Source organism: Gavia stellata, chromosome 3 (assembly GCF_030936135.1).
Source record: "Gavia stellata isolate bGavSte3 chromosome 3, bGavSte3.hap2, whole genome shotgun sequence".
In the NCBI taxonomy this organism is placed as follows: Eukaryota; Metazoa; Chordata; class Aves; order Gaviiformes; family Gaviidae; genus Gavia; species Gavia stellata.
This window is the reverse complement of record NC_082596.1, coordinates 52,764,925-52,791,687: the sequence shown is the minus strand read 5'-3', so window position 1 is coordinate 52,791,687 and position 26,763 is coordinate 52,764,925. Positions and strand designations below refer to the sequence as shown.

At 41.0% G+C, this 26,763-nt stretch overlaps 1 protein-coding gene across 1 annotated transcript; it reads right to left on the bottom strand.

Annotated features, from left to right (window-relative positions):
• Positions 1-1,791: 1,791 nt before the first annotated feature.
• Positions 1,792-26,441, bottom strand: ABHD3 (abhydrolase domain containing 3, phospholipase). The gene is made up of 9 exons (XM_059815380.1): positions 26,286-26,441; positions 24,634-24,797; positions 21,954-22,136; positions 20,148-20,193; positions 17,221-17,333; positions 11,230-11,403; positions 10,521-10,569; positions 10,271-10,436; positions 1,792-2,141 (listed from the first exon to the last, which is right to left on the bottom strand). The coding sequence occupies exons 1-9, from the start codon at positions 26,430-26,432 to the stop codon at positions 1,963-1,965; spliced, it is 1,221 nt and encodes a 406-aa protein (XP_059671363.1). The 5' UTR covers positions 26,433-26,441; the 3' UTR covers positions 1,792-1,962.
• Between the last annotated feature and the right edge of the window lie 322 nt (positions 26,442-26,763).

The window sequence follows — 26,763 nt, the reverse complement described above, 5'->3', positions numbered from 1 at the left end:
ACAGTGCAAAGAGACAGAAATTCTGCCATTAATCATCTTACTTTTATTTAAACAGTAAGGTGTGCTTTTAAGGTAAGTGGTTTTATTTTTATTAATACTCTATGCTGAGTTTTGAACAGTACTGTACCCAAACAATTTTACAAATATAATGCTCAATACACTGTTTATTGCTCATTGTTTTTGTATGAACATAAAAACTGGAAATGAATGTAAGACTAAATAAGGCACCCTACTAATATGCTGAGTTCATGTATTGTAGTAACATGCACAAATTTTCATTTTCGTCTTACAAGTCACTTTTCTCATTTTCCTTATTAGAGAAAAAATAAATTGGATTTTATTATTTGGACAAGGGTAATGCTTGTCTGAAAAGTCAAAACTTGAAAGCACTTTCTGATTTTTTAATTTAACCTTCCACCTTACAAAACTAGCTTTTGTATACTATGTCCCAATTTCTTTTTCTAAAGACAAAAAGTATTTTTGTTCTTCCTTTGCTGTTACTAGGAAACATGCCTTTCAAGAGAACTGTTCACGTACTGCTTGAGACAAAAGACCTAACTTGCCTTTTTTATCCGCGTTTTCTTCTTGTACTGACCCCGCTCAAAAGATAAAAATGCAAAGGCATCTTTACTGACTTATCTTGTGTGGCTGGGCCCAAAACAGTGATCAGCACAAGGTGGGAGCTCCGCAGAAGCTGGTTAAAAACCTTTTTTTAATTTCAGCATGCCCTAAATTAGGACTTCCCAACAGTTTCAAAATACATTCTGTCCCACTGTCCTTTCTCCTCAGAGGTTCACGTTGGCTTTCACTCTGTTTCAGGCTGAGGAGAACAGCGATGGCTCAGTCAGCCTCACAAACTCGTAAGCTTCTAGGGCAGAAACATGTTTGCAAAGGCTTCAGTAATTTGACAGCCTATTGCCGAAGTGGTGACAAATGATCAAATAAACAAACCAGAGAGACAGGGCTCTGACCCCCCACCCCAGCTCCCAGCTTTCTTTAAACAGTTTGTTGCATTCTTTTTAGAAACTATCTGAAACAATAGCAGAGACAAAGGGTTTGGATAATTTATTTTTTTTGTAATTTAAAGCAGATTATATCATAATTTCCTGATGTTCTAATGTTTATTCTTTAAAACTGAAATGTTCTTGCAGGGTAATATAAACATAACAGATAGAATCATCCAGTTTACTGGTTATATAAAGTATGTATTACATTCTATGACAACACCCAGCTTTACATGAACTTTGAAATGCAAGATGTCTTTTAATTACATAAGTTATTACAGTACTGTTTTAAAGGAATCTTTTGGTTATATGTAAACACTATAAATTAGCTGTTTAAAAAATAATCATGTAAGACAAGTATGGCATTGACATAGATTAAAAAACAATAACTAGCCCTAAATCTGAATACTGTCAGGGTAGAACAGCAAAAGCAGATATCAGTCTAATGCTATGGAATAACATGCTGAAATTTTTACTTACTTGAAGAACCAGTGCTTCTTTGTGGTCCCTCCTTGTTTTCATATTTTAAGATTTTCACCATCACTGCCCTAAGGAATGGGCCAACTTGTACTATGTGTGACAGGATAATATATGCTACTTTGACTGTTGCAATTCTAATATTAAAAGCCATCTAAATTAAGTCTCTTAAATATGTAGTGGTTTAAATTAAAATCCTGAGGAATTATAATCTGTCTACTTGATGGTTTTGGTTAAGTGCAATTTAATGTATGCAGAATGCTGTTTCATTTAAGGTCATTCTTAGTAAGGCTTATTAAAAATAAAATATAAAAGTGACAACATAATATTTAGTTTCTTGCTACAAAATCTTAGGCAAAAAATATTTTTGCATGTAGTAATGGACTTTATCCATTTGCTGGCTTACAGGAGTTAAAATTTGTGCATTAAGCTTAACCGCCCTTGTCAGAATGTGCCACTGTGCTATAATAGTGGTCCAAAGCTACATGCTAAAGATTTTGTTTCCATGCTCAAACATAGCTTGCACAAACTGCTTGAAGACTCTGTCCATGTAAGTGCACTTCCTTGGCCATATTCCTTCCAGAAAACCAATATGGCCTCCACACGAAGTCAGAACCAAAGCAACATTCGCATTTTGTTTGGCAGTTTCTACTGGTATGGCTAAAAGGGGAGGAAAAAAAACTTTAAGTCCTTATCCTTCTATGAAATGCCAGCCACTGAATAATTTCTCCTAAATGTTTCTCATGTAATATACTGAAAAATATGCACAATATTAACATATGCTTAAACGTACCACAGGACATAAAACCATAGCTGTGTTAAAAACCATTTCTTTCTTCATCATTAACTCACTTCATCTCTGTGATTTTATTTATTTATTTATTTTCCCTGGCTGCTGTAGAAGTTTCAGAAATCACTGGACTTCCTCTTTCTTTCAGTCCCACTGATGGAACAGCACCCATGTTAATGCATACTTATGATTTGGTATAAATAGTGTAAGTGAAAGGACAATCAGGCCTGTAGTTATTAACCTGTGTTGCAACATTCAGCTTTGGAAGAACCGAGGAACTGGGACCTTAATTGTGAATCCTATTCTTTTTGTAGGAGACTCCAAACACAAAACCTTTAATGTCATGATAAGATTTTTGTCTTTAAGATATCCTATCAGCTAATATTAAAGAAGATCCTGGGTTATTATCATTATTATATCTGATTTGCCATACAGTTACACCTGCACGTTTAGACCACACCATGCAAACACACTGGGAGATGGTTCTTGCCCTAAGGAGCTCCTAATCTAAATACACACGGTGAAGGGAACAAGAGGAAGAGCACACAACGACAACACACAACTGCACGCGGAGACAGAAAGCTGCCCTGTGTCACCCAGTAAGTTAGTGGTTCTCTACTGAATAGTGATGGTTAGAAAATGATTTAATTTAGAATTTAGATTATTAGACCAGATACTACAAGGATTTTTCTTTTGCTGGGTTAGTTTTCCAGCACAGTCAGATGATGCATAGATGTGTGGCTTAATCATTGCTATCACCTGGGCAGTTCCCTTTGTGAAAGAAGATAAAGACCAGTTAGCGCAGCCTGACAACAGAGAAAGCATATGACTTTACAAATGGCATTTCAGTATGATGGGATGACACTATTATACGAACTGTCTGAAACAATGGGGAGCTTTATGGACCGGTTGTGTTTGTGCTCTTGATATAAAAATGAAGTTACTTTAAGCAACTTCCTCGGAAGTTTTAAGTATGCTAAATATATTCCTGAACAGGCAGAAATCCCAATACATTTCAGTGAAGAGTGCCTTTTTAAAGTACCAGTTTTCAAATAATATACTTCATGAAGGGAAAAATAAAATTAATACAGGGTTTTTTTTTTATTATTCTAGATTGACAGAAAAAAACAACAGCAAAAGGAGACATGCTTTGTCCAGACAGAAGGGAATAATAGGAATTTTATTTATTGTCTAAAAATGTTATGATTCCACAAGAAAATAAATCTGACTTTAGGTCTCACTGCTAAATTAAAAATGCCTTGGCACTCAACACAAAGCAGCAAGTCATTTGCAGGATTTCTATTGCTGCCTTATTTATTAAAAAGTATTTTTGAAGAGAGACTTTTAATCAGGTTCACTTTTTGGGGCCTTCAGTTGTCCACATCCCTTTCTGACTGAACTTCCTTCGGAAATACACCTCCCCCCATTCCTACGAGCCTGCTTTCCTTTACCCCTTTATACATTTGCTATCTCAAAGGTCATTCTCCTTGAATAGTCGTTATCTCTGCATATCACTACCTTCTTTATAGATGAGTTCCTGACTTCAATTTGGGTGCTGGCAGACTCATTGCTGTGCGCTTCGGATGCCGATTTGCCTTCTTTTTCAGCAACTAGAGTAAAAGCACAGCACCCATTCCTTAGCCAAAGAAGGACCCCCAGACAGTGTATGTCACACGAGATCTTGAATGCAATGGCTGTGGTGAACAGATGCACAGCTTAAAATAGATCAGGGCAGAAGCACTGGACCAGCACAGAGTCAGGGGAACAATCTGTGCCTCAGAGGTCCTTAGTATGGGGCTTCTCTTGCAGAGTAGTGATTCTTTGCTACTCAGTACTATTCATTTCTTTCATTCTTTTCCTCCTTTCAAAGTTGCATACGTCTAAGCAGTTTATAGATTCATGCATTTAGTAAGTGATCTTGATTCTTTACTAGGTGGAAGAAGCTATACTTCTTACTGTCCTTACAAAAACTCCTTGACTTTTCCTTTGTTCAGCTGGAAAATTGAAAATACTATATGCAGTATCTGGGTCTTTTAAAGCAATACTGAGGCAAGACTAAAAAGAAAAGTCAATGAGATAAAAGCCTAGGGCCTGCCAGCCTTGACCAGGAAATAGCACAGGCTGAAAACAAGAGCTGTAGAAAACAATATGTTATTTCTTGCAATCCAACACACGCATCATTTTCAGACTCCAGACTCAGCAAGCGCTTGTCTGGAGTTTTGCCCCAGTTAATCTGCCCAGCAATTTCCGATCTGGCTCCCTTGGATTCTGTGGATGAACACATTGCAGTGTACAAAGACAGTGGCTACGATTCATGTCAGCTTCTGCCAACTGCATGGGAATTTGCCCACTTATCTGTACCAAGCCATCTGCTCCTCTTCCCTCTAGTAGCACATGGGCCATGTTAAACAGAATCCCAATAGTGAAGCAGGGATCAGACTCAAGCCTGAGTCCCCCATTCCTGCTTCAGGCAATGACTCTCACTTTCCATGGCCATTCTGCAGCTGTCTCCCTGATCACTGAGGGGACTAATGGATAGGCTTATATGCAAAGGTATGGGGAGGAGTGACAGACTTGATCTCCAAGAATCAAAGACAACATGAGAACTCCATCGATCCTAGTGGATTCAGGATCAGCTGCATACTGGCCTGAACACACCTCTTGACTAGCTAAGATTGTGCAAAAACATGATGGCTGTTCACTTTGTCAGAGCAGTGTCAAAGGATAAAGATAAATATCCTTTCTTGCCAAGAAGGTGCTTTCCTGGGGCAGTGGAAGGGAGATGACAATAAATGTCTCCTCTGCTGTGCCAACCCAGCTGGGGAAGCCCTGACAGGCAAAGCTCACTGTGACCTCTGCATAACGGTAATTCAGAGGTTGCCAGCATAATGACACCTCCCAAATCAGTTTGCTGGTGGTTAATTATTCATTCCCAAACTGACTGGCAGTACTATAGTAGGTACCATGTGCTGCCTGCCTCCAAACAGCTACAGCAGCTCTCTCCTCGAAGCCTACCAGCACTAGGGTGCGGATTATCTTCTGTGCCAGGTAAGGTGTGAGGCACACAGGTCTTTACTAATGTCACGTTCCCCATCCTGAAGTTCTCCCTGTTCTAACTAACATGCATTTACACAGAATTCTGCTGCAGAGCATCACTCTTATCACAAGCTGCAGCACTGTGCTGAATACGCAGTCATTTGCTTCCATCTGCAGTGAGGCTTTTTAGTAGGTTGCAAGTTTGACCTGCTGTTACATCTCTGCTCTTACCTCCCCTGTGGTGAACAAGAGAGCCTGTCCTTGGCATAGTCAGTCTTGATACAGTTGGGCCACCTTTTGTATGACTCCTCCCCAGCAGAATTTCTTGCTCTGCAGCTTCTCAGGAGAGAATTGAAAATGCGTTGCTCTGCAGTGCCAAAATGCAAATGATGCTTGGCAGTGGTGCGGTACTTTTCTCAAGGCTGTTTCTAGGGACTGATAGCCATCCACAAATAAATCTACAATGCAACAGCGCAAATTCTGCAATGTAAAGGGCAGATGAATGGAACAGTGGATGTGATGCACTCTAGGATATAGGATGGCATGCCAAAGGATACTACTGTTCATTTTTGTCCACATGTAACCTTGTCCTTACGTTTCTACTGACCAAAATCTGTACTGTTGTTTGATCCAGCAGGCACAGACCTCTTATTTGTGATCACAGAACCACTATGTAAGTATGTTTGTGCAGAATTACCTTGTTAAAATCAATTTGTTGTACATTCTTTGCAAAAAGTATTTTCTAAAAAAGAACAATAGAAAAACATACATGTGAAGCAGCATTGGCTTAAATAAGTCACCACTGTCAGACTTTCTGTTCCATGGTTTGGCTGATTTCTCCCTGTTCCTTAAACTCTTACCCGAACTGTTATCTGTCTGGCCATTCCCTGGCCTTCTGGTCTGGACAGACAACTTCATTCAACTGTGCTCTTTACATAATAGGATGCAAAATAACGCCTAAGAGCAATTACTCCTAGTTTGGATTCAGAGGGGCGGAAGAGGTTCAGAGAGTTCAATAAGAAGTATAATTGAGCTTCAGACATGCACTTATCTGGCCCAGTGGATCAGGAGGGAGCTGGCATGATACCTAGGTTCAAGGGCAGGCTTTCATCTTGGGCACAACACTCACCAGCAGCAATCAGCTAAGCATTAGTATAGCGAAATTTAAGTCAGATGCCTAATACGCTGCTTAAAGTCTCTGAGGATAAAAATGCCGCTTCAGATGAAAAGTTAAATGTGACACTGATAATGAATGCTATCATTCCGTCTTCTTGATTTACTTTTGACACTTAAAAAATAAAAGGGCTTGACTTGGTTATATTACATACTGCCTGAAGCAATGGCTCATTTAAATTAGTTATGGTGAGAGAAGTGTCATGCAATGAAGAAAGCATGTGTTTTCATTAGTTAGTATTAGGCAATACGAGAACCACATTCCAGTATTAAACTACAGATACATCAGCTGCCAAGCTCTGTGAACTTTAAGCAGCAACAGTAAGAAAGGACTGCAAATGAATTGTTTCTTCCTAATACGAGATTGAGATCAAAGGGCACATTGTCACAATATATTAAAAAATAATTGCTGGGAAGTACAACGTGTACTAAAAAGCTACATGAGAAGAAATGATGAGGTAGTAAGAGGCAACAGAAACAGCATCTGCACTTTTTAAGGAAAGTGTCTCTTTAGGTCCATGTTATGTAATGACAAAGCAGACTTGGGTTTGCATCCCCTAAGCTCTGTTATAGGAAGAGGCTTTATAAAGGATATTTAAACACTAAGGAATTCTGGCACAGCTTTCTCCCTAATGAGTGTTCTAGGCCTGTTTCCCAGCTGTCCGAAACTACAGCTATTTACAACAGAGGTGGAAGGTAGCTTAAAAGCTGGTGGGTATTACTGGCAGAGACAAGGCAATTCTGTGGCTTTGAATCCATTATACAGTTGTGAGTGGAAACTGTCTCTGGTTGCCACAGGCTTACATGTGTCCTTACACTTTTAAGTCAGAAAAAACCCAAGCCAGTTTCCAGAATAAAGTCACCTTTTAGAGTAACACCAGCCTTTTATGTTTGCTAACATAAAACAGCCTGCAGAAGTGTCAAGAATGAACTCCAGTAACTGATGGCAGCAGCCATAATTTCTAGGCTGCTAATCAGGGTGCCCTGTGTCTCCTGCCAGCGCAACTTTTCACATTGAGGGTACATAGCACAAACAAAAAAGGAGTCAAGGATAGACACATGTAACAGAGTCATGCTATTAGCTGTAAATCAGCATTGTCCTGGTGGCCCTTTTTAAGGTAAACTTGTCACCACAAGGACAATGGTTTACAGCCAACAGCATTAACTCTGTGAACACAGAATAAATGAATGCCTAACCGCCCAAATATTTTCACGGAGAAAGGCTGGTTAGGGTCAGAGTTTAAGAGAGGATGGACAGTCATTGCAACAGACTCTAATACTTCTTGTTTCAGAAGTGCTGGTGCTCTACCTCACCCCCCTCTATACTGCAAGACTTCTAAGGCATTCTAACAACATGTTTGATACTTAATCTTACACAAGAGACCATCCCTATAATCCACCAAGAGTTGTATTTCTTTTAAAAAACAGCTTCAAGGGAGGAGAGATCTGCTACAGCTGTACTCCAGGGGACTCAGTCTTTTGACTAGTCAAACTACACGATCACAGAACAGTTGAGGCTGTAAGAGACCCCTTGAGATTGTCTAGTCCAACCCCCCTACTCAAGCAGGGTTACCTAGAGCAGGTTGTGTCCAATCACGTTTTGAATATCTCCATAGATGGAGAGCCCACAACCTCTCTATGCCAGCATTTGACCACTCTCACAGTAAAAAAGCATTTTCTTGTATTCAGATGGAATTTCATGGGGTCAAGGTCAATGGTTGGCTCTTGAGAGCTGTAGGTTATATTCTAAAATGAAGAGATGAGGGAATGGATTATCTGCACTAGCTTTAATCTAGCTAACGGAGGTCCCAGTCCCAGTGATAATAGGCTGGAAAAGGTTAACAAATCCTCCCGGGACAGAGGCATACTGTCTGGTTCACTGCTGTTGTCACTTGTGCTAACTAGCTACCTTACTTCTGCCACAGTTACTACTTCACTTTAGAACAGAAACCATAAACTGAGCTAGAACTAAACATAGAGGTGAAGCCACTGCTCCCTCTCTAAGATACTTAATGGCAGAAGTATGGCACAGCAGATCACCCACCTTGCGGTACTATGGGGAAGTCATCCCCAGAGTCGTAAGACCCATAAAAATTTACCTTCAGAATCACTAGCCAGATTTTATATTTGGACACAGATTTTAGGGTCACAGTCCCATCCATTCTCATTTCCAGGACATTATATGCCTGTCACAGAAAAAGCAACTGGCCAATTTCAAGGAAGAAAAAAAATCCCACAGAGGCTAGTAAATACGAAGGGACTAACTTTGTCTCAGAAAGTCCCTGAACTGCAAATTGTTAAAGGTGGATGCAGTATTCTGGAAGAATATTGCTATGTTTGCCCAGATCTTATTTTTTTTCAAGCCTCTGTTTTGGCCAATGTAAGGGATAGGTAGTTTGGCTAATCCAGAGTCACCATTTTTTTCCCCTCATATTAAGTGTCTGTCACCTCTTTATATCATTCATGCATAGCATGGATGCTTTGTGTTCAAGAGGAGAAGAAATCAGACTGTCTTCTTCGAGTGCACTGTACTGGAGTGGCCCTTTTCTCTTCATGTCACATTTGTCTCTAACAGGTCTTCAAACTATAAATAGTAATGTAAGTATGTGCATGTTTCTGTAAGTGTTTTACAACTGTGCACGGATAAACAGTACACACATGGACTCTCTTCCAATTCCTTCATTCTTCTGTTTGTTGTTCTAATCTGTTTGCCTACTCACTTTGGTTTCATGACTCATTCTACAAGAATCTCACTTGACTTGTGGTGGCAGAAGAAAACTTCCCTGAAATAAATCGAATGTATAAACTTCGTATTTAAAGGTGTCAAGTGTTCACTGCTGAAGACTGTCCCCTCAACCAGCTGTTCATTATAGTGATTTTGTTCTACATTAGCTATTGTTCTCCCTCTCAAGACAATATAACCAATACACAGATCGAAGGAACAAGCATGTCTTCTTAAGACAGTTAGCAACAGGGTTTTGATCTTCAGATCAAAAGCAAAATGTTCATAATGATCATGTGTTTGGCAGAAAATAGGCTGAAAACTCTGTTTTCCCTTATCTTCCTATCCGTTACTAGCTGATATTGCTGCTTCATCTTCTAGTTAGATTCTTACTAACTCCAATGCACCTCCTTCTAAGAGCTCACCTTGTCTATATCTCTTCCCTTACCCTAGATTTTGGCCTACATGCTAACTTACATTTTTTCTTACTTTTGATTTTCAGGCACTGGAGGTGGCACTGAGATCAACAGCTGAGGATTTCAAGTCATCTGAAACATAAAAAACTCCCAGACATTCTTTGTAGGGATTGGATTGAAAAATGGCAATTAAAAAAAAAACTTGTTTTCACTTTCATTGAACTCTGCATGTCTACAATCCAGACATCTGAAACCAAGTTCCTCATTATAGGCTCTCTTTGTACTTGGTGAATAGAAATGGGTGCTTCTGAGAGGGCAATACATCCGATGTCTTCCTTACAGTGAGATAACTCACACCCTAAATGTGCATATTTCTTCCTTTTGACTATAAATAGTCTACTAATGGCTAATGATTGCCACCCTGTTCTGTATTCTGCATTCTGTACTAATCAGGTCTCTCCATCATCAGCTGGTTTATGTGTTTTACACTGTAAGTAAATTGTAAGACTGATCCATCCCTGGAGGTTTTGATCCTATGTACAAGTAACATTTAAATACACCTCCACACCTCCTGAGAATGAACTCAGACCTATGTAATTTGTCTTAATAGTTGCATATACAGATAAATATATTTTAAAAAGCCTAAACTTACCATGACCTGGTGAGAAAACATCATCCACAGAGTTTAGACATAAAACTGGAATTCCTACTGACTTCAGCTTGCGACATGGGCTAGCATCTTCATAGTAATCATCAATTGTACGGTAGCCAAACATGACTGAAGTGAACTGCTTATCAAATTCTCTAACAGTTCTAGCCTGAAGTACAGAATTCAAATAGGAAACTATGTCAGCATTTGGAAAACAGCATCCAGCTAAAGCAGAAGTAATGTTTTCACATACCTTCATCACAAGATCCATATCAAATAATTTCTCCAGCATTTGTCGATGCCTAAAAAGAAAAAGAGAAAAATTGGAGGGCTTGTTTTTTGTTCTATCAACCGATGTAGAAGTCCTCTGCTTTACAGATACATTTATAGAAATAATTCCCTAACAAGAACATGCTTGGTTTTAATTTTCTGTCGTATTAAAAATCTGTCTGGAATCCAAGAGTAGAAGAATTGTTCATTCATATGCAGGCACATCCATCAACATAGTAAAAATCTGCGTAAGCCATGAGAAAGATGCCAAAGACAAGAGAACTAAATATTTGGGAATACAAAATACACCCTAATTTTATAAAGCAAAGGATGAGCAAGTCCTTTCCATGCTTTTGCAGTCAACGCCGACTTAAAAGAATTAGTATAGATACATATATACTCAAAGTCAATATGTGCATGTCTAAAAAATTAAAAAATCCATTCACTTCATCCATAAATACAGAAGTATGTTGGTCTTGTGCCAAGTCCCTTGAGGAGTGGAGAAATTTAGTCACATTGATGACAGTCTTCCTTGCAAAGATCCTTTTGATTTCAAAACTTACAGAAGAATGCACACAGAACAGCTATGTGAAACATTGTTACAGCATTAATTTTGCCAATATTATTATACCTGCTGTAGATCTCATGCTAACATCCTTCCACCTTGCTAAATAGTTTAGAAGGCAACTCACCTGCTGATAGAGGATTGTAGACAAGTAGTCAAGTAATAGTTGAAAAGAAGCCAGTTTAGTGGCTTCTCCAGAGATTCTACAGATTCAAAAACATTCCAACCCGCAGAGAAAATTGCAGCTGCCATTAAAGGAGTGTCTCTGCCAGTTTTGCCCAGGTAATTTAAAAGAAGCATGCTACAAACAGAAATGAAAAACAGAAACATATATACTATCAAATTGTTTGCTTGAACTTAAAGCAAATATAACAGTCAGCCACCTTTTGGTCTGTTTTTCAATAGTTTCTTGTACCAGCCCTACAGTTATGCCTAATACTTCTAAAATGTAATCAACATATGACTCATGAAGTTTGCTTTCTCTCTCTACTGTCAGAGAGGAACTGATTGCACCATGTAGGATATGGGTACGAGTGCATTTAGAAATAAATAGAGATGTACTAGTTTTATTTATATCACTAAAAGGGAGGAAAAGGTCAAATCAATATATCTTACTCATGAAACAGGTATTCCCAAGTTGTTAGTAAGTTTTACTGTTTTACAAACTCTTGGTCTTCCTGATCTGATAAATCTGATCAGTGTGCCTGACAAATGCAAGCTGCCCCTGGCACGCCTGCCTCACTATGAAGCTGTCTTTTGAGTTGAAGGTAATGCCTTTACCCCACGTCACACATATGAGAGAACACAGCTGTTCTTTATCACAAAGTATGTAAAGAATGAAGTGTTGGATAATGAATAAAACTAGCGAAACAAAATTATGAGCCAAATAAACGGCTTAAGTCTTGCCTTTCTGACCAATTGCAACTTACGGTCTCTACTGCCGATGCATAGTTGAGTTGAAAAAAGAGGAGAGTTCACCAGTACCTGACCCTTCAAATGTAGAAAAATTAAAATAGCAGGAAGAGAGTAAAAGAAAAATACTAACAGAAAAACTGTAAGTCTTACTTTACTGAGTAAAGTAAGTACCTGAGGCCCCGAAGTTTACAACCAGCATTTTAATGCCAAGCCTTCAACTCAAAGCCTTCAACTCAAAACATTACGAGTTCTACAACTTAATATAGCTCTCTGGACCACCAACACTCTGTACCTTGGCTTCATCTTCCATACTTCAGGAGACAGCAACCTTTAGCAAAGACATCATGAACCAGCCTGCCATCACAGAGACTTTATCCCTGTGCACTACCTACCACATCACAGGACAGCAGTGCAAAAGGGAAACTAGTCTTTGGTATCACCAAAGACTTGCCAGTTGGTAGGAACCAGCAGGAAAAGAATAGCAAACAGAACTTAGGAGTGGGCTTCTGCCATCAGCTCACACAGTTGAACCCAATAAGGAAAGTCGCCTGTGGCACATAAAGGAGTTAGGTAGCATATGTTCCCTCTCACCCACAGAAGAGGAGGAACCTGTGAGTCACCAGTCTGTATACTGCAAGAACACTGAACCATAAACAAATAAAAAAAAAGTTGCAGTAGTAGAAGAAGCCACTTCTCTAACAGAATTCACAGAATATATGTGGTATAGAGAAGGTTTAGGAATCTTTCTGCTAGAAAATAAAGCCCCTTTCCAAAATAATACATGCTGAAGATGAGTAGAACAAGCGGGCTTTCATTTACATTTACACCTCTGTGAAGTGAATGTTTATTTTTCTTCTTAATTGGGCAAATGTGTGCTATATAGATTAACTGGCTATTCAGAAAAAATTGAAAAGGAATAGATAATAAAAACTATTATAAGATTAAGACAAGTGGATGATTTTCACAATATGTCCCTGACGAGATCTCTGCTCCAGCTTAATTTTAAACATGCACATGCTCCAATTAATTTTGAAGCATGGAAACAGTCCCCATGTGGATGATTAGAGACTCTTCCAGTTTTCTATACAATTAAGCATATGCTTTCTCTTTGTGGTTCAGGACTTTAAAAACATATTGGAGGAGGAAGGTGGAACATCTTGCCTAGAATCGCCCAGTGGTGGTGGGGAGGTAAAAGCCAGGAACGCAACACACATCCCCTGAGCCATACTAACAGACTTCACCACTATTTAGGATACCATAACTAGGTTAAGCCAAGAACAGAAATGACACTAAGGGCTGAACTGGTCTTTTGTACCAGTCACAGAACAGCTAGCTTATACCAGACCTTCAGCCCCGAAAACCTGGTTCTTCACCTACTACACCCCAGCCCTCTTAGTTCTACTGTAATGCTGCACTACACGTGAAGCTACCCATAAAGAACTACTGTGCTTTAAATCTGTATCTCATCATTGAAACAAGCCTCTACTGCAGATGCTTCTTTGGCTTTCACCATCTCCAATGAAACATGTTTTTGCAATACATCGTGTTATTTCATGTTTGCATGCAAAAAAAGTCTGAGCTGGGGAGAGAGAGCATGCCAAGTGAGATAAGATACAACAGGCTTGCTAACCTTGTGAAGAAGAGTTTTAAACTAGGTTTGTCAAGGGGTGGAGAATAAAGCCTGAAGAGAAGTGAAGGTCTGGCAGGCCCTGATGAAGCACCCAAGGGATAGCGTAACAGGGGAGGCTCTCTCACTTCCCTAAGAAAGCAGCATGACTGTGGACCATCTCATGTGCCAGCACATGCACAAACACACAGCCTGGGAAAAACAGGAGGAATTAGAAGTCTGTGCATGGTCACAGAACAAGTTTATTGGATCACAGAGACATGGAGGACTCATAAGCAGACAAGACTATGCTATGATGGATGCAAACCAGACTTTTCATGAAGGCCTTGAAGGCAAGGAGGAGGGTTTGCACCTTAGACAAAGAAGCCATTTAAATGCACAGAACTTTTCCCTGGTGCAGGTTATAAGCCAATTCAGAGCCAATAGGTCAAAAATCAGATAGGAGGCTAACAAAGGAGACGTCATGGTGGGTGTCTGCTATAGATCTCCTAATCAAGAGAAGGAATTAGAGAATCCAAGTTTTTGTACAGCTAAAAGAAACTTCATAATCACCGGGCACAGGGAACTGTAACCATCCCAACATCAATTGCCACAGCAAGGCACAAGCAGACCGGATTTCTGGTGAGTATTGAGGACAATCTTTTGATACACAATCAATGACCCAAATAGGGAAAATGTTCTATGGATCTGCTACTCACATGTAAGAAAGAACCCATCAGGTACAGGAAGGTGCAGAACAGTCTTGGGTGCCGAGATTATTCGATGGTGGATTTTTAAGATGTGAGTGGGGAAGATAAGCAGCAGAATTACAATACTGGAGAGAATTGGCTTTGATTTGGTCAGGGATCAGGTTGGCAGGATCCCATGTGAGCTGGCCCTGATGGGAAAAGGGGTCTGGGAGAACTGTTTGACCTTAAGGATAACTGAACATAAAGCACAAGTGTGGTACATTCTGATGTGCAGGAAGTTGAGCAAGAGTGGCAGAAGACCACATGGAGGAACAAAAAACTCCTGATTGAGTTCAAGAAGGAAGTATCCTGAAGGTGGAAGGGGGGTGGGCTGCCTGGGAGAAACAGTCATTGCCCAAGCATGCAGGGATGCCGTCAGGAAAACTAAAGTTCAGCTGGGGTTGGAACTAGCAAGGGATATGCTGGACAACAAGAAAAAGGCTTCTGCAACAAGAAATGCTTCTGTAAGTACATTCGTACAAAAAAAGGCCCAGAACAAACAACATCCACTCCTTTCCGCTCATCACTGAAGCCGGTCATCTCATCATAGAAGGTAATCAGATCACTTGGGCATGCTTTGTCCTTGATGAATCCAGTCACCTTCTTATCCTTCACATGCTTGGAGATGGCTTCCAGAGGATCTTCCCAAAGCACTGAGGTTAGGCTGACCAGAATTTATTCCCTCCTGGGACCACTATTCAACAAAGCAGGGAACCTAATGACAAAAGATTTGTAAAAAGCAGAGGCTACCTGTCTTCCCTGTCTTTACTGCTGAGGTCTGTTCTCAGGCCTACTAGGTCCCTGTGCCTAGTGGCAGAGTATGGGAGTATGAAGTATTATTCATGGCAGAGGAAGATCAAGTTAGTGACCAGTTATGCAAACTGTGCATAGTCATGTCAAAGGGACCAGGTGAGGTGCACCAAAGCTCCAGAGGGAGACAGTCAATGTCATTATGAGACTGCTCTCTATGACTTTTGAAAGGTTGCAGCAACTGTAGGATATTCCTGATGCCCGGAAAAAAAGGCACCCATCTACAAGAATGGCAAGGAGGAGGAAATACAGGCTGGTCAGTCTAACCTCAGCACTTCAGGAATATCCTCTGGAAGCCATTTCCAAGCATGTAAAGGTAAAGAAGGAGACTGACAACAGCTAGCATGGATTTACCAAGGACAAAGCATGCCCGAGCAAACTGATTGCCTTCTATGATGAGCTGACTGCCTTCGTTGATTAGCGGAAGGGTGTGGATGTTGCTTATTTTGACTTCAGCAAGGCTTTTGACAGTCTTCCATGGTCTCCATGTAGCCAAATTGGAGGGACATGGTTTGAATAGGTGACCTGCATCGTGTGTGGAAAACTGACTAGACCGCTAGGCTCCAAGAGCTGTGATCAGGAACTTGACATCCAAGCTGGAGTGGTTGGACCATATACTAGTAGTGCTCCTCAGGGGTCAGTAATGGGGCCAATACTGTGCAACGTCTTCATTAACTGGATGATGAGATGGAACACACCCTTAGTAAGCTTGCAGGTCAAATTGTGGGTAGTGGCTGGTGAGCTGGGAGACAGGGTGGCCATTCTGAGGGACCTCAACAGGCTGGAGAAATGGGCTGGCAGAAACCTCATGAAGTCCAACAAATTCAAAAGCAAAGTCCTGCACCTAGGACAGATCAATGACTGGATAGAGAGCAGCTGAAAAAGACCTGGGCAAACAGGACATGACTCAGCAGTGCACCCTTGCAGCAATGAAGATGACTAACGACATGCTGTGCTTTGTTAGTAAAAGCAAAAGAAGCAGGTCTAGGGAAATTACTATTTCCCTGTGTTTGGCACTTACGAGATTGCATCTGGAGTACTGTGCCCAATTTTGGGCTTCCCAGCAAGACAGACACTGACATACTGGAGACATTCATATGTCTTTGTGCTGAAGACACTGGCAAAATCCCAGCAACAGGAATGGAAAAAGATTGGCCTGATTTAAAAGGCTTCCAAGTTACTTATTTATTTGATTATCAATAACTATATTGCTTGAACAAATCTGTATTTATTCCAAAGCTCCTGCAAGTTGTTAGTAGATTAATGTCAATATACAGGGCTATATCTGCCCACCCTCCATAAAATTTATCAGAAAGAAGGAAAGTCTCAGGAAGTTACCACTGTCTGCAGTATTTCTAATGGAAGTTCTCCTCTCCTAAAATTTTTGTTAAAGAGGCTGTCTGAACATTTCTCCTAGCTTCTAGCAGTGATTTTTCTAAGTAACTGTGCTATCATTGTCTATTCTAGCTGTGCTTGCTGGAGAGAAGCCAGGACACAGCAAGTCTTAATACCACATGCTTTATCAACCCATACTGGTTTCAACAGCAATACTACTTCTTGCTTCTGAGCCAGACAGAGCAGATACCCACATCTCTTCCAGATTAAGCTACCCACACACTGCAGAATGGAAAAAGAGTGAAGATAAATCTTGTAATTTCCGGAGGTTGCTAAGAAACATGGTATGTTAGCTCTAGTTCCTGTTTTTTATCCCTCTGTTTCAAAGATAGCCTCCGTAGTTTCCAAAGACTGTATTGCCCACCTGTTTGGCTGTCAATCTGTCTGTCAGTGTTTCCTGTCTTTCTCCACCCCCCCCCCCAACTTTTGAATATTGGCCAATGTCGACCTTCCCTGACACAGAGCTAAAAGCCTCAAAGATACGAAGTTTCTAAAAGTCGTATTGACTGTCGGAGACAGACCCAAGTTAGTTGTAGTTCAGTAAGTAATGCAAGTATTGCAGAGTAATAATTTACAATCAGGCTACAACAGTCTTATTTTATGATCATCGTTAAGCTGAGACTTGCGTTACATAATACCTTACCCTCCCATAGAGACACCAGCTGCCATGAACGGAGCTGAGGGGTGCAAGCTGTGTACATGATGAATAACGGCCTCTAAGTCCTCTGTGTTAGCTGCACAGTAAGTCCTTGGTGTCTGTAAGGAGTCAGAGAGAAAAATGCCACCATAAGCTTTTGTATTATCCTTTAAGTACAAAGCAAACTGAACAGTGGATCATTTAGATAACAAGATAAATTTAGCATTTATTGTGAAGCTGTGTTAAATGGCAAATATAAACCCACAGCATTTCACAAGGAGGTGGAGGAAGGAGTTATACTTGTTATCATTACAAAATAAAACAGGTGACAAATATCTTCAGTATCTGCAACCACCAGACATTAGATGAAATCTGAACACAGAGCCACGAACTAAACCAGGTAGAACTAGAACAGAACGAGATAGGCACTGATATTTTTAAAATACCCTGAGGAAATAGAAACATATCATAAAGGCTGCAATTTACAGAAAAGAAAGTTATAATGACAATTTTACCATCTTCACACATACTCAAATGCAAAAGAAAATATTAGATTTCAAGTTCTGTCAACTAGCATTTGAAAAGTAGCCAATATTTAGATTCTACACACAATACAACCAAATAAATAGATAAATAAATTCACCGGTGCCATTTACCTAATTTACTCAAATACTCTATTAACTAAAGCAATGAAACACCTATATTATCCCTTCTCTATCTACCATCAGCATCTCTTCACGTCTTTAATTGGGACTTGGAATGACTTCCACTGGCATCACTGGGATTTGAGTAACCCCTTCCCTGCTTACTTGAAGGATAAGCATGGCTTTTGAGCCCCACCTACACAGACAACTGCTACAGGACACAATCTGGGGGACTATCTGGAGCAGTATAAGGGAGATAAGTCCTTTTAGGTACAATAAGAATCACAGTAAATTTTTTTTTTTTTCTAATAGTGTTCTCTAGATTTCATCGACAGCAAGAGAGAGCTTTTAACTATAGAGCTGCTAACTTGTTAGTGACCTTGACTTAACTATAGGTAGTGGCTGGCCTGCCAAAATTCATTAAAACTAAATATAAAAATACTTAATTATAAGTTAATTGAACTTATTTGTTGCCTGAAGCAACAATGTATTTTAAGGTTGTCTTTTTAAAATTGTTTTCAGTTAAACAGCCTGGATATTTGGGGGCAATTTTAACAAGTTTAATTAGATGAAACTGATTACTTAAAATACATTTAACAAGAATATTGAAATGTTGAAGTCAAAGATAAAGAAAAAGGAAAGAAAAGCTGAATCTGGATAATTAAAACTGAAGATGGTTTTAACTTCCGTTTATGTTGCATTTCCAGTCCTCATCCACGTGAATCACTCTTCACTGTTTTACACCCTATTAATTATAAACCATGTGAATGTGTTTTATTTTAATTAAATTGTCAAGTTTACAAGGAAAAATAAACTATTTTTAGTAACTAGGGTCTAGTGTATTCTAAGTGAAAGTGTATTTGATTAGAAGTTTATAAAACTAGAGAGATATCTTTAATTTTAATTTCAGTTAATTCCTGACACTTTAATGTCTATCTATCTGCTCATTGTATGAAGACATTTTAAAACACTGTCTTAGCTCACATTGGCTGTGGTCAATCTAATATTTTATTGTTCCATAACAATAATTGACAGTAACTTTCAATAACAAACAAGAACAGCATTTTAAAACTGATTCTTTAAATAGATATTATTTGGTGTAAATTTGAATCTTATCTTTAAAGACACTAGAAAAAGTACTACTTGCATGACTAATTTCTGCCGTGGTGCTCAACTATGCTTCAAACTCATTAACTAGGGATTTTCTATTAAAACAGAAACTGTGATAATTTCAGCTGGTTTGCTTCACAGTAAGATCTTATAAAGCTTAAAGATGTAAATCCGATTACAGTAAAATACACACAATGCATCCAAACAAGAGATCTTTTCTCTTTACAATTCAGAAATTCATCAATAAGGACTTTGTGTGTCACAAAACTGCTTTGTAGATCCATCTCCAAAAGTATACAGAAAACTACTCTTAACATGGCAATATTTGCATTGAAATGCTTTATCTGATTATGGGAAAACATTCTGAGCTTTTTAAAGTTTGAAACCAGGGGATTAAAAAATGCAAAACAATACTGACTATTATGCACATTCATTCCAGCTGCAGAACTGTCAACAAAACGCATATGAAGAAACAAAGCTTATTCAGCAATATTTCATCATGCCTTGTCCCTAGCTGCAGAAAACATTTAGCTTCAAGACTTTGTCATTTGTGGAATTGCCAGTTATTTCTAAGCAAACATGATACATCTGTACCAAAGACAAAAAATGTCTTTTGTAGCTGAGAAAAATACAAGAAAACATTTAACTTTTAGGATATGGCTATCCATATAAATCTGGTTCATTAATTCAATAACACCTAATATGGATCAATTTTAATGGCACAACTTTTTCACTGTATGAAAATCTATTTTAAACTCATATTGGCAACGGGGAAAGTAATTGTGATTGCTTATATTTGGATTTGGATGTTAAAACGATGGGAGAAAATTGCATTGATTGAACAGAATTTCTTGGATGTGTGCATTTTAGATACTGTAGTAATTTTGGACAGAAAAGTGTAAGGATTGTTCATTTTAATGTTACAGATTATTAATAATTTAAATTATTTCCTAAAAAGAAGTGTTCACAAAAATTGTGTGTTGACCAGTTGGCCCCTGAGTTTTAAAATAAAGGATGAATATTGGCATATGATCTACCAGATGACTAGATTCTCTTCTCTGCATTTTCAACATGTGCTGTGAGTTTCTCTCACTTAAATCCAGTTGTACAAATAGACACGAATGATCCCATATATACTGCTTATACATGAGAGATGTTTATCTTAAAAGTCATCCTTACCAAAAGATCCTCACCAGCAATTCCGCGGTTGTTGAAAACCACGCATCTAAAAATTGAGAAAGTAAATTCAATTATACACATTCTTCATTTCACTAAAAAAGGGAACTACAACAAAAACAAAATTGAAAATGCATAAATAAAAATGAGCTAGTTCTATGAAGAAGTTCAGCACATAAGTATTTACAGTCCTACAGATCCTAAAGTCTGACCTGTGTGGAACAACCTTTACACCAAAATGGAGTTCACTGAAGTCAGTGGGACTCTATATGAGCTCTGCAATTTGCCGGTCGAGGTCAGATTGCAGGATGAGAGTCCCAGGGTTTACCTGAAGGTAGTACATGCATCTTGTTCTGCCTGCACTCTGAGCTGGCCAAATACGAGCCATAAGCTCTGCCCGTGCAGGGCTGAGCCTAAAGCAACGCTCTGAAAGACAGTGTCAGAGATCCATGCGTAGATATCCTTCAAAGCTACATAATTGTATTAAATAGCAAGAAATGAGACAGATCAAAATTATAATGACAGCTGTATCTAAGTTGCAGGTTCTTGGGGATGGGATTTTTTTTTTTGTCTGGTATAGCAGAAGTTTCTGTTGTCTCTATGCTGGTGGGAGTCTCTGAATTTTCTAGCAGTATTACTGTGATTTAAGGATCTATGCTTTCTTAATAAATCTTACTTTTCTATTACTCTTCTACCATCTCACTGTAATAATTTTGGTAAATAATATATACATATTTTAGATGGGTTAAAGGCATGAAAAATTACTTGTTTCAGTATTTTTTCTCAAATGTTGCTGTTTAAAAATGAATTTATAGCATTCTGTTGAAATCTGATCTAAAGCTCCCTTTTTTAATGCTATACCTTCTTTTCTTAGGTGATCATATGCAGATATTTCTTTCAGGAATACTTAAAAAAATTAATAGTAAGAAGTTGTTGATTTGAGGGCTTTCCTCCTCTGATATTTTTTACTGGTAAGTTTTAAAGTGATTTTAAAAGTACTTTGAACAGTTAAAGTGCTACTTTACTTTCATAATTTAGTAAAGTAGTTATCCAAACCTCCAAACAGAGAAGAGATAGCCAGACATGTAGATAAAAGCTCATCTATACGTATTTGAAGAACTTATTATAGTGAGTACCAGAAGCCATTCTGCAAAGACAAAATGTAATATTCCAAATACAGATCCTGGAACGATGACAACTTATTTTAAAGCACAGCTGCAGCAATGTGATTACATAAAGGAATCTACTCATCTACTAATCTACTTATTTTACCCAACTCTGACCAGAGCCTTAATAACAAAACTAAATTAAGCAGTGACAATTAAGAGGTGACAAACCTCTTCCTTAACCACCACCAGTAAGAGTAGGCTAGGTCTCCTTTCTGCACTCAGGGATTTGAGGCTGCTGAATCAAGCAATTCTGGCATTCAGAAGCTGACCTCCTCTGAGGCCTGCTGCCAGCAACCCATCCACATGAGTCTTCTTGGAGCTGAATACAAACCCCTTCTCTAGAAAGTGTAAAGGTAACACAAATACTGATATTATAATTTAAGATGCAGCAGCAAAGGCCTATGCAGACTTAGCTTGCTTTCACTGCAATCTCTGGGGCACATCTGTAGATGCTAAAACAGCCCTTCCAAATGTACTGCCTGTTACATAATTCTACTATTAGTTATTACTAATAATACTTTCTTACATAAACTGATGTCTTTAGATCTCATTTGCCTTAGGAAGGCATCTTATACATATACATACTTATATTTGACCTTACTAGAAGCAGCAAAATATTAGCGATGAAATACAACGGCACCTATATCCCAACGTTTCACTTTGATGGATCATATGAAGAATGTAGGATTCCTTGCTCGTTCCTGTCAGGCCAGGCAATAACAGGACAGTGGGTCTTGTGCTGGCATCCGGATAATATAAGCTGCCATTATTATCAAACCAATCCAGCGAAATCTGTCCTCCATCTGCTGTTTTAATGAGCTCACTGAAAGGCACATTTCAAGACAACACTGATTAGACTGAAAAATGCATGCATACTATTAAGAGTGCTTACAGTGTACACATTACCAGGTATGAATTCTGCATTTTTAATTATGTTTTAATACTCAAAGTGCCACCTAACAAGGTATGTTTGCATGTTTACCATTCAGAAAGAGCCACGCCTCCAGCTGACATGAGTTAACACAGTCAATTTGTGGAGTAATTCCCATTCACAGTAAATGAAGAGCTGGCCTTTCATCAATTGCTGCTGATGTCCTGGAAGCTTGTAACTAATGTGCTTTTTAGCACTGCCTTCTATTTTATCTAGGCTTGTGTACTGCAGATTTCCTTTGGATCATCTGAGAATCTTTTGATAGCACATTGGGCAATGTGTTAAACATTTATCACATTTTTTTCTCTTTCTCCAAAGCAGCAGCATGTACAATGGATGGCACTTTGTTATGTTTTAAACACATGGAACACAGACACACACTACTATATCTTTCACCCTGTATCTCCACAAACTTCGCTAGAACGCGCTCTTATACCATATATCTTAAGAATGCAACAAATATTGTAATATCCCAAGAAGCTAAGCATGCATTAAACAATGGCAAGAAGGTTTCATTCTTTTTTTAGAAACATACAGCATCTTCCCTCTTCCTGGCAATGAAGACATTGTGCAAGAGAGTTGGTGTAGGAACTACCAAAACGTAAGCCTACATTGCATTTGATTTTTCATTTGAAAGTCTTGATAGCACCTACTCCAGATTTTAAAGCTTGTCAGCCTTTTTGGACGCATTAGCTCAGCTTTGCCCTTTTCAGTAATGGGAAGTAGACGCAATGCTGGTGTGTACTGCCAACACAATCTCAAATGGTGCAAAATAAGCATTACCCCATGGAACTATGTTTCTTCCCTCACAAACCTTGAAACAGAGAGTATACAAGAAGGGCTAGAAAAAGTGGACATGGCCATACCACTGAAATGTTTCCTAGTTACTAAAATGCAGGGAAGCTGCTAAATGCTAAATCTATTCTACCACGCAAACAGAGCTGAAACAACTTGTGCTGCATCCAGGTTCCGGCGCATAAAAGTACTTCTCCTTAGGTCTTGTGCCAAATGCCTCATTTGCCAGACTAAGTCTCATTTCTGTGTGAGAGAGATCAGCTGAGGACAAACAATAAATATAAGGTTTTTTCCCCTCTTAGAGTTTAGGCATCAAAGAACACAACATAAACCCCACAGGTAAAAGTTACTCTGAAAATCCCCAAAGTTTTATATATTCAAAACAAGAGTGAATTTGGCCATGCTATGGTTAAGGTAGAACATGTTGGTTCAATGGACAGATACAGTGATTCAAACACCAGAATATTTAATACACCAGATGACTGTGCTGCCATCCAGAAGGACCTCAACAGGCTGGAGAAATGGGTGGACAGGAACTTCATGAAGTTCAGTGAGGGGAAGTGCAAAGTCCTGCACCTGGGAAGGAGCAACCCCATGCACCAGTACAGGCTGGGGGCTGACCATCTGGAAAGCAGCTTGGCAGAAAAGGATGTGGGGGTCCTGGTGGACACCACGTTGAACATGAGCCAGCAATGCACCCTCACAGGAAAGAAGGCCAACAGTCTCCTGGGCCGCATTAGGAGGAGCATTGCCAGCAGGTCGACGGACGTGATCCTTCCCCTCTATTCAGCACTCATGAGGCTACACCTGGAGTGCTGGGTCCAGTTCTGGGCTCCCCAGTACAAGGGAGACATGGACATACTGGAGAGAGTCCAGCAAAGCGCCACAAAGATAATGAAGGGACTGGAGCATATCTCCTATGAGGAAAGGCTGAGAGCTGGACTGCTCAGCTTGGAGAAGAAATGGCTTAGGGGGATCTTATCAATGCTTTTAAATACCTGAAGGGAGGGTGCAAAGAGGGAGGAGCTAGGCTCTTTTCTGTGGTGCCCATTGACAGGACAAGAGCCAATGGGCACAACCTGCAACACAGGAGGTTACCTCTGAGTATCAGGAAACATTTTTCCACTGTGAGAGTGACTAAGCACGGGCACAGGTTGCCCAGGGATGTTGTGGAGTTGCCATCCTTAAGGATATTCAAAAGCCATCTGGACATGGTCTGGGGCAACTGGCTCTAGGTGGCCCTGCTTGAGCCAGGGGTGTTGGATGAGGTGACCTCCAGAGGTCCTTTCTGACCTCAACCATTGTGTGATCCTGTGAACATATAATCACATCAGTTCCTATATTGTCACCAATATTTCAGTGCTCCAAAACCCTCTGAGCTAAAATAGGGCCATTTGGGAACCTTGACCTCTTAAACCTACTGTATATTGAATCCAGGATAGAGATGGTTCCAAGTCTATGACGGAGTTGTAAAGGGGGGCATAAAGCTAAAAAATGGGCACAAGCTTGAGGAATGACGGTAGCAGTGATGCAGTCAGAGGTAAGGTAACCACTGGCTACCAAATCAATCACTTTCCAGAAGAAAGGCACTTACTTCCTGTACTTTACTTGGGGTCTAGAGGTGATAAAGGGACGCAGGAGTGTCTGCACCCGACCTTCCCAGCACCAAATCGTGGGATAGTAAGTTTCTGTCACAACAGGGCAATATTCCTCAAGAAAGCGGCAGAAACGGTCGTTGCTGGCCACCAGCTGGGGTTTCTAGGAAGAGAGACTACAGTCAGGCATGGGTATTCATCTAAAACAAACTAACAAACAAATAAATAAAGAAATGAAAGCTTGTTTAAATCGTCTCCCAGTAAACTGATTTCTTTCATATAGTAATTTGCAATGCTTTTTCCTTTCATGGTAAAGATAAGTAAATGAAAATGAAACTAAATGCCAAAATGCCCAACTGAAAAGTGAAACCCACTAAACATAATGGATTCCTTACCTATTTCTAATAACATGCTATTCTAGCTCTACTTCTACCAGCATTGTAACTTTCGCTGACAAATCAAAACCACACTGTCTCACAGTAGGCAAGAAAGATTTTACTGAATCAATTTTCTTGCACCGCACAAAAATGACGCTTAATCCATGTACTTTGACCGTGCACCTGCAGTACCTATTTTAACCTGGTAGGACACTCCTCCTCCCATCTCATACTGTGGTACCCAACTGCATTGGTTACTCATCTCTAATAGTGCTCTGCATACAGAGATTTTTCTTACAGCTTCTGTTTGTATGCCGGTTAACATGGAAATCCCTGTGTACCAAACATCTCACATTTTAGCAACCACATTTCTTAAACTTCTCTTTTACACTGACTCTCCAACACGCAAGCATTAATAGGACAATAATAGATGCTTTGAAGAAAACCATTACACGTACACAGTGGCAGCGGCACGTCCTCCCTTCATTTTTCTCCTCTGACCAAAATCAAGTACCCTCTTCTCGATGAAGAGGAAGGCTATGTTCTCAGCGGTTCTGTGAAGGGCTGTGGCAACACGCACGTCTTCAACAGTCAAAAATCTTTTGAGATGTGTATTTTCAGTCGATTAAGCATTCAACGAGGCACTCTCACCACGGGGCCACTTTAGAGCAGTAAAGAGCGTCCTAGCCCCCAAAACACTCCAAAGGTATTTACGATGGTACCGAAGGCAGACGCAAGGGCAGCCAACTACTTTACCGCCTGCTCTGTTAGCAAACCAGCGAACAGGTCGGGATTTTGTTGCGGAGGGAGGGCTGCTGGCCTCCCTTTCCAAACCATCGCCCCCAGCCAGGCTCTTCCCCTCCCACGCCGGGCACGACCAGACCGGCCCTCCCTCAGGCCGGCCGGCCCCCGGGGGCGACCCGCGGGCCCCCGCGGAGGAAATGCCTCAGCGGTTCGCCGGCGGCCCACCGGCCCCGGCGGGCGGGGGCTGCGCGGCCCGGCCCGGCCGGGGATACGGGCCTGTGCGGGGGGCGAGCGGGGTTTCGGCCAGCCGGGACCCCGGAGCGGCACCTCCAGAGGAAGGTGGGGGGGTGTGAGGAGGAGGCGGGCGCAGCGCCCTGCCCCCCAGCCAATTCAGGAGCCGAAGCTCCCCTCGCCAGAAGGGCGCCGGCTGCCTCCCCTGCGGGGGGTGGGCGGAGGTGACCTTCGCGGGACGGTCCCCCCCTTGGCGGGACACCTGCGGAGCCGGCCCGCCCCGCCGCCCTCCCGCTCACCTTGGCGATGCTGCTGAGGTAGTAGCAGGCGTAGGCGACGCCGAAGCCCAGCACCAGGGACAAGCCCACGCCGGAGCCGAAGAGCCCCACGCGGACCTGGCTCTCCAGGTAGAGGGAGAGCTCCCTGGTCAGCACCTGCCAGTCCATCGCACCCGCGAGGAGCGCAGCGCAGCGCAACCCGGCTGCCGCGGCCGAGCACACCCCGGCGCGGAGGGAGGAGGAGGAGGAGCTGCCGTCCGCCTCCCGCTGCCCGCGCACCGCTCCGCGCTATAGCGCCGCCGGCGGCATCCCCGCATCCCTCCCGGACCGCCCCCGCCCCGGCCGCCGAGGCCTGCGGGCGCGGCGGGGGCCCGAGGCCGGGGCCGGTGTGGAGGGGCCGGGACCGGGCTTGGCGCGGAGAGGTGAGCTGCGGGCGGGCCGGCTTCCACCCGCAAGCGGGCCGCTGAGCCCGGCCGGGCCGCGGCGGCCGCAGCCTCGG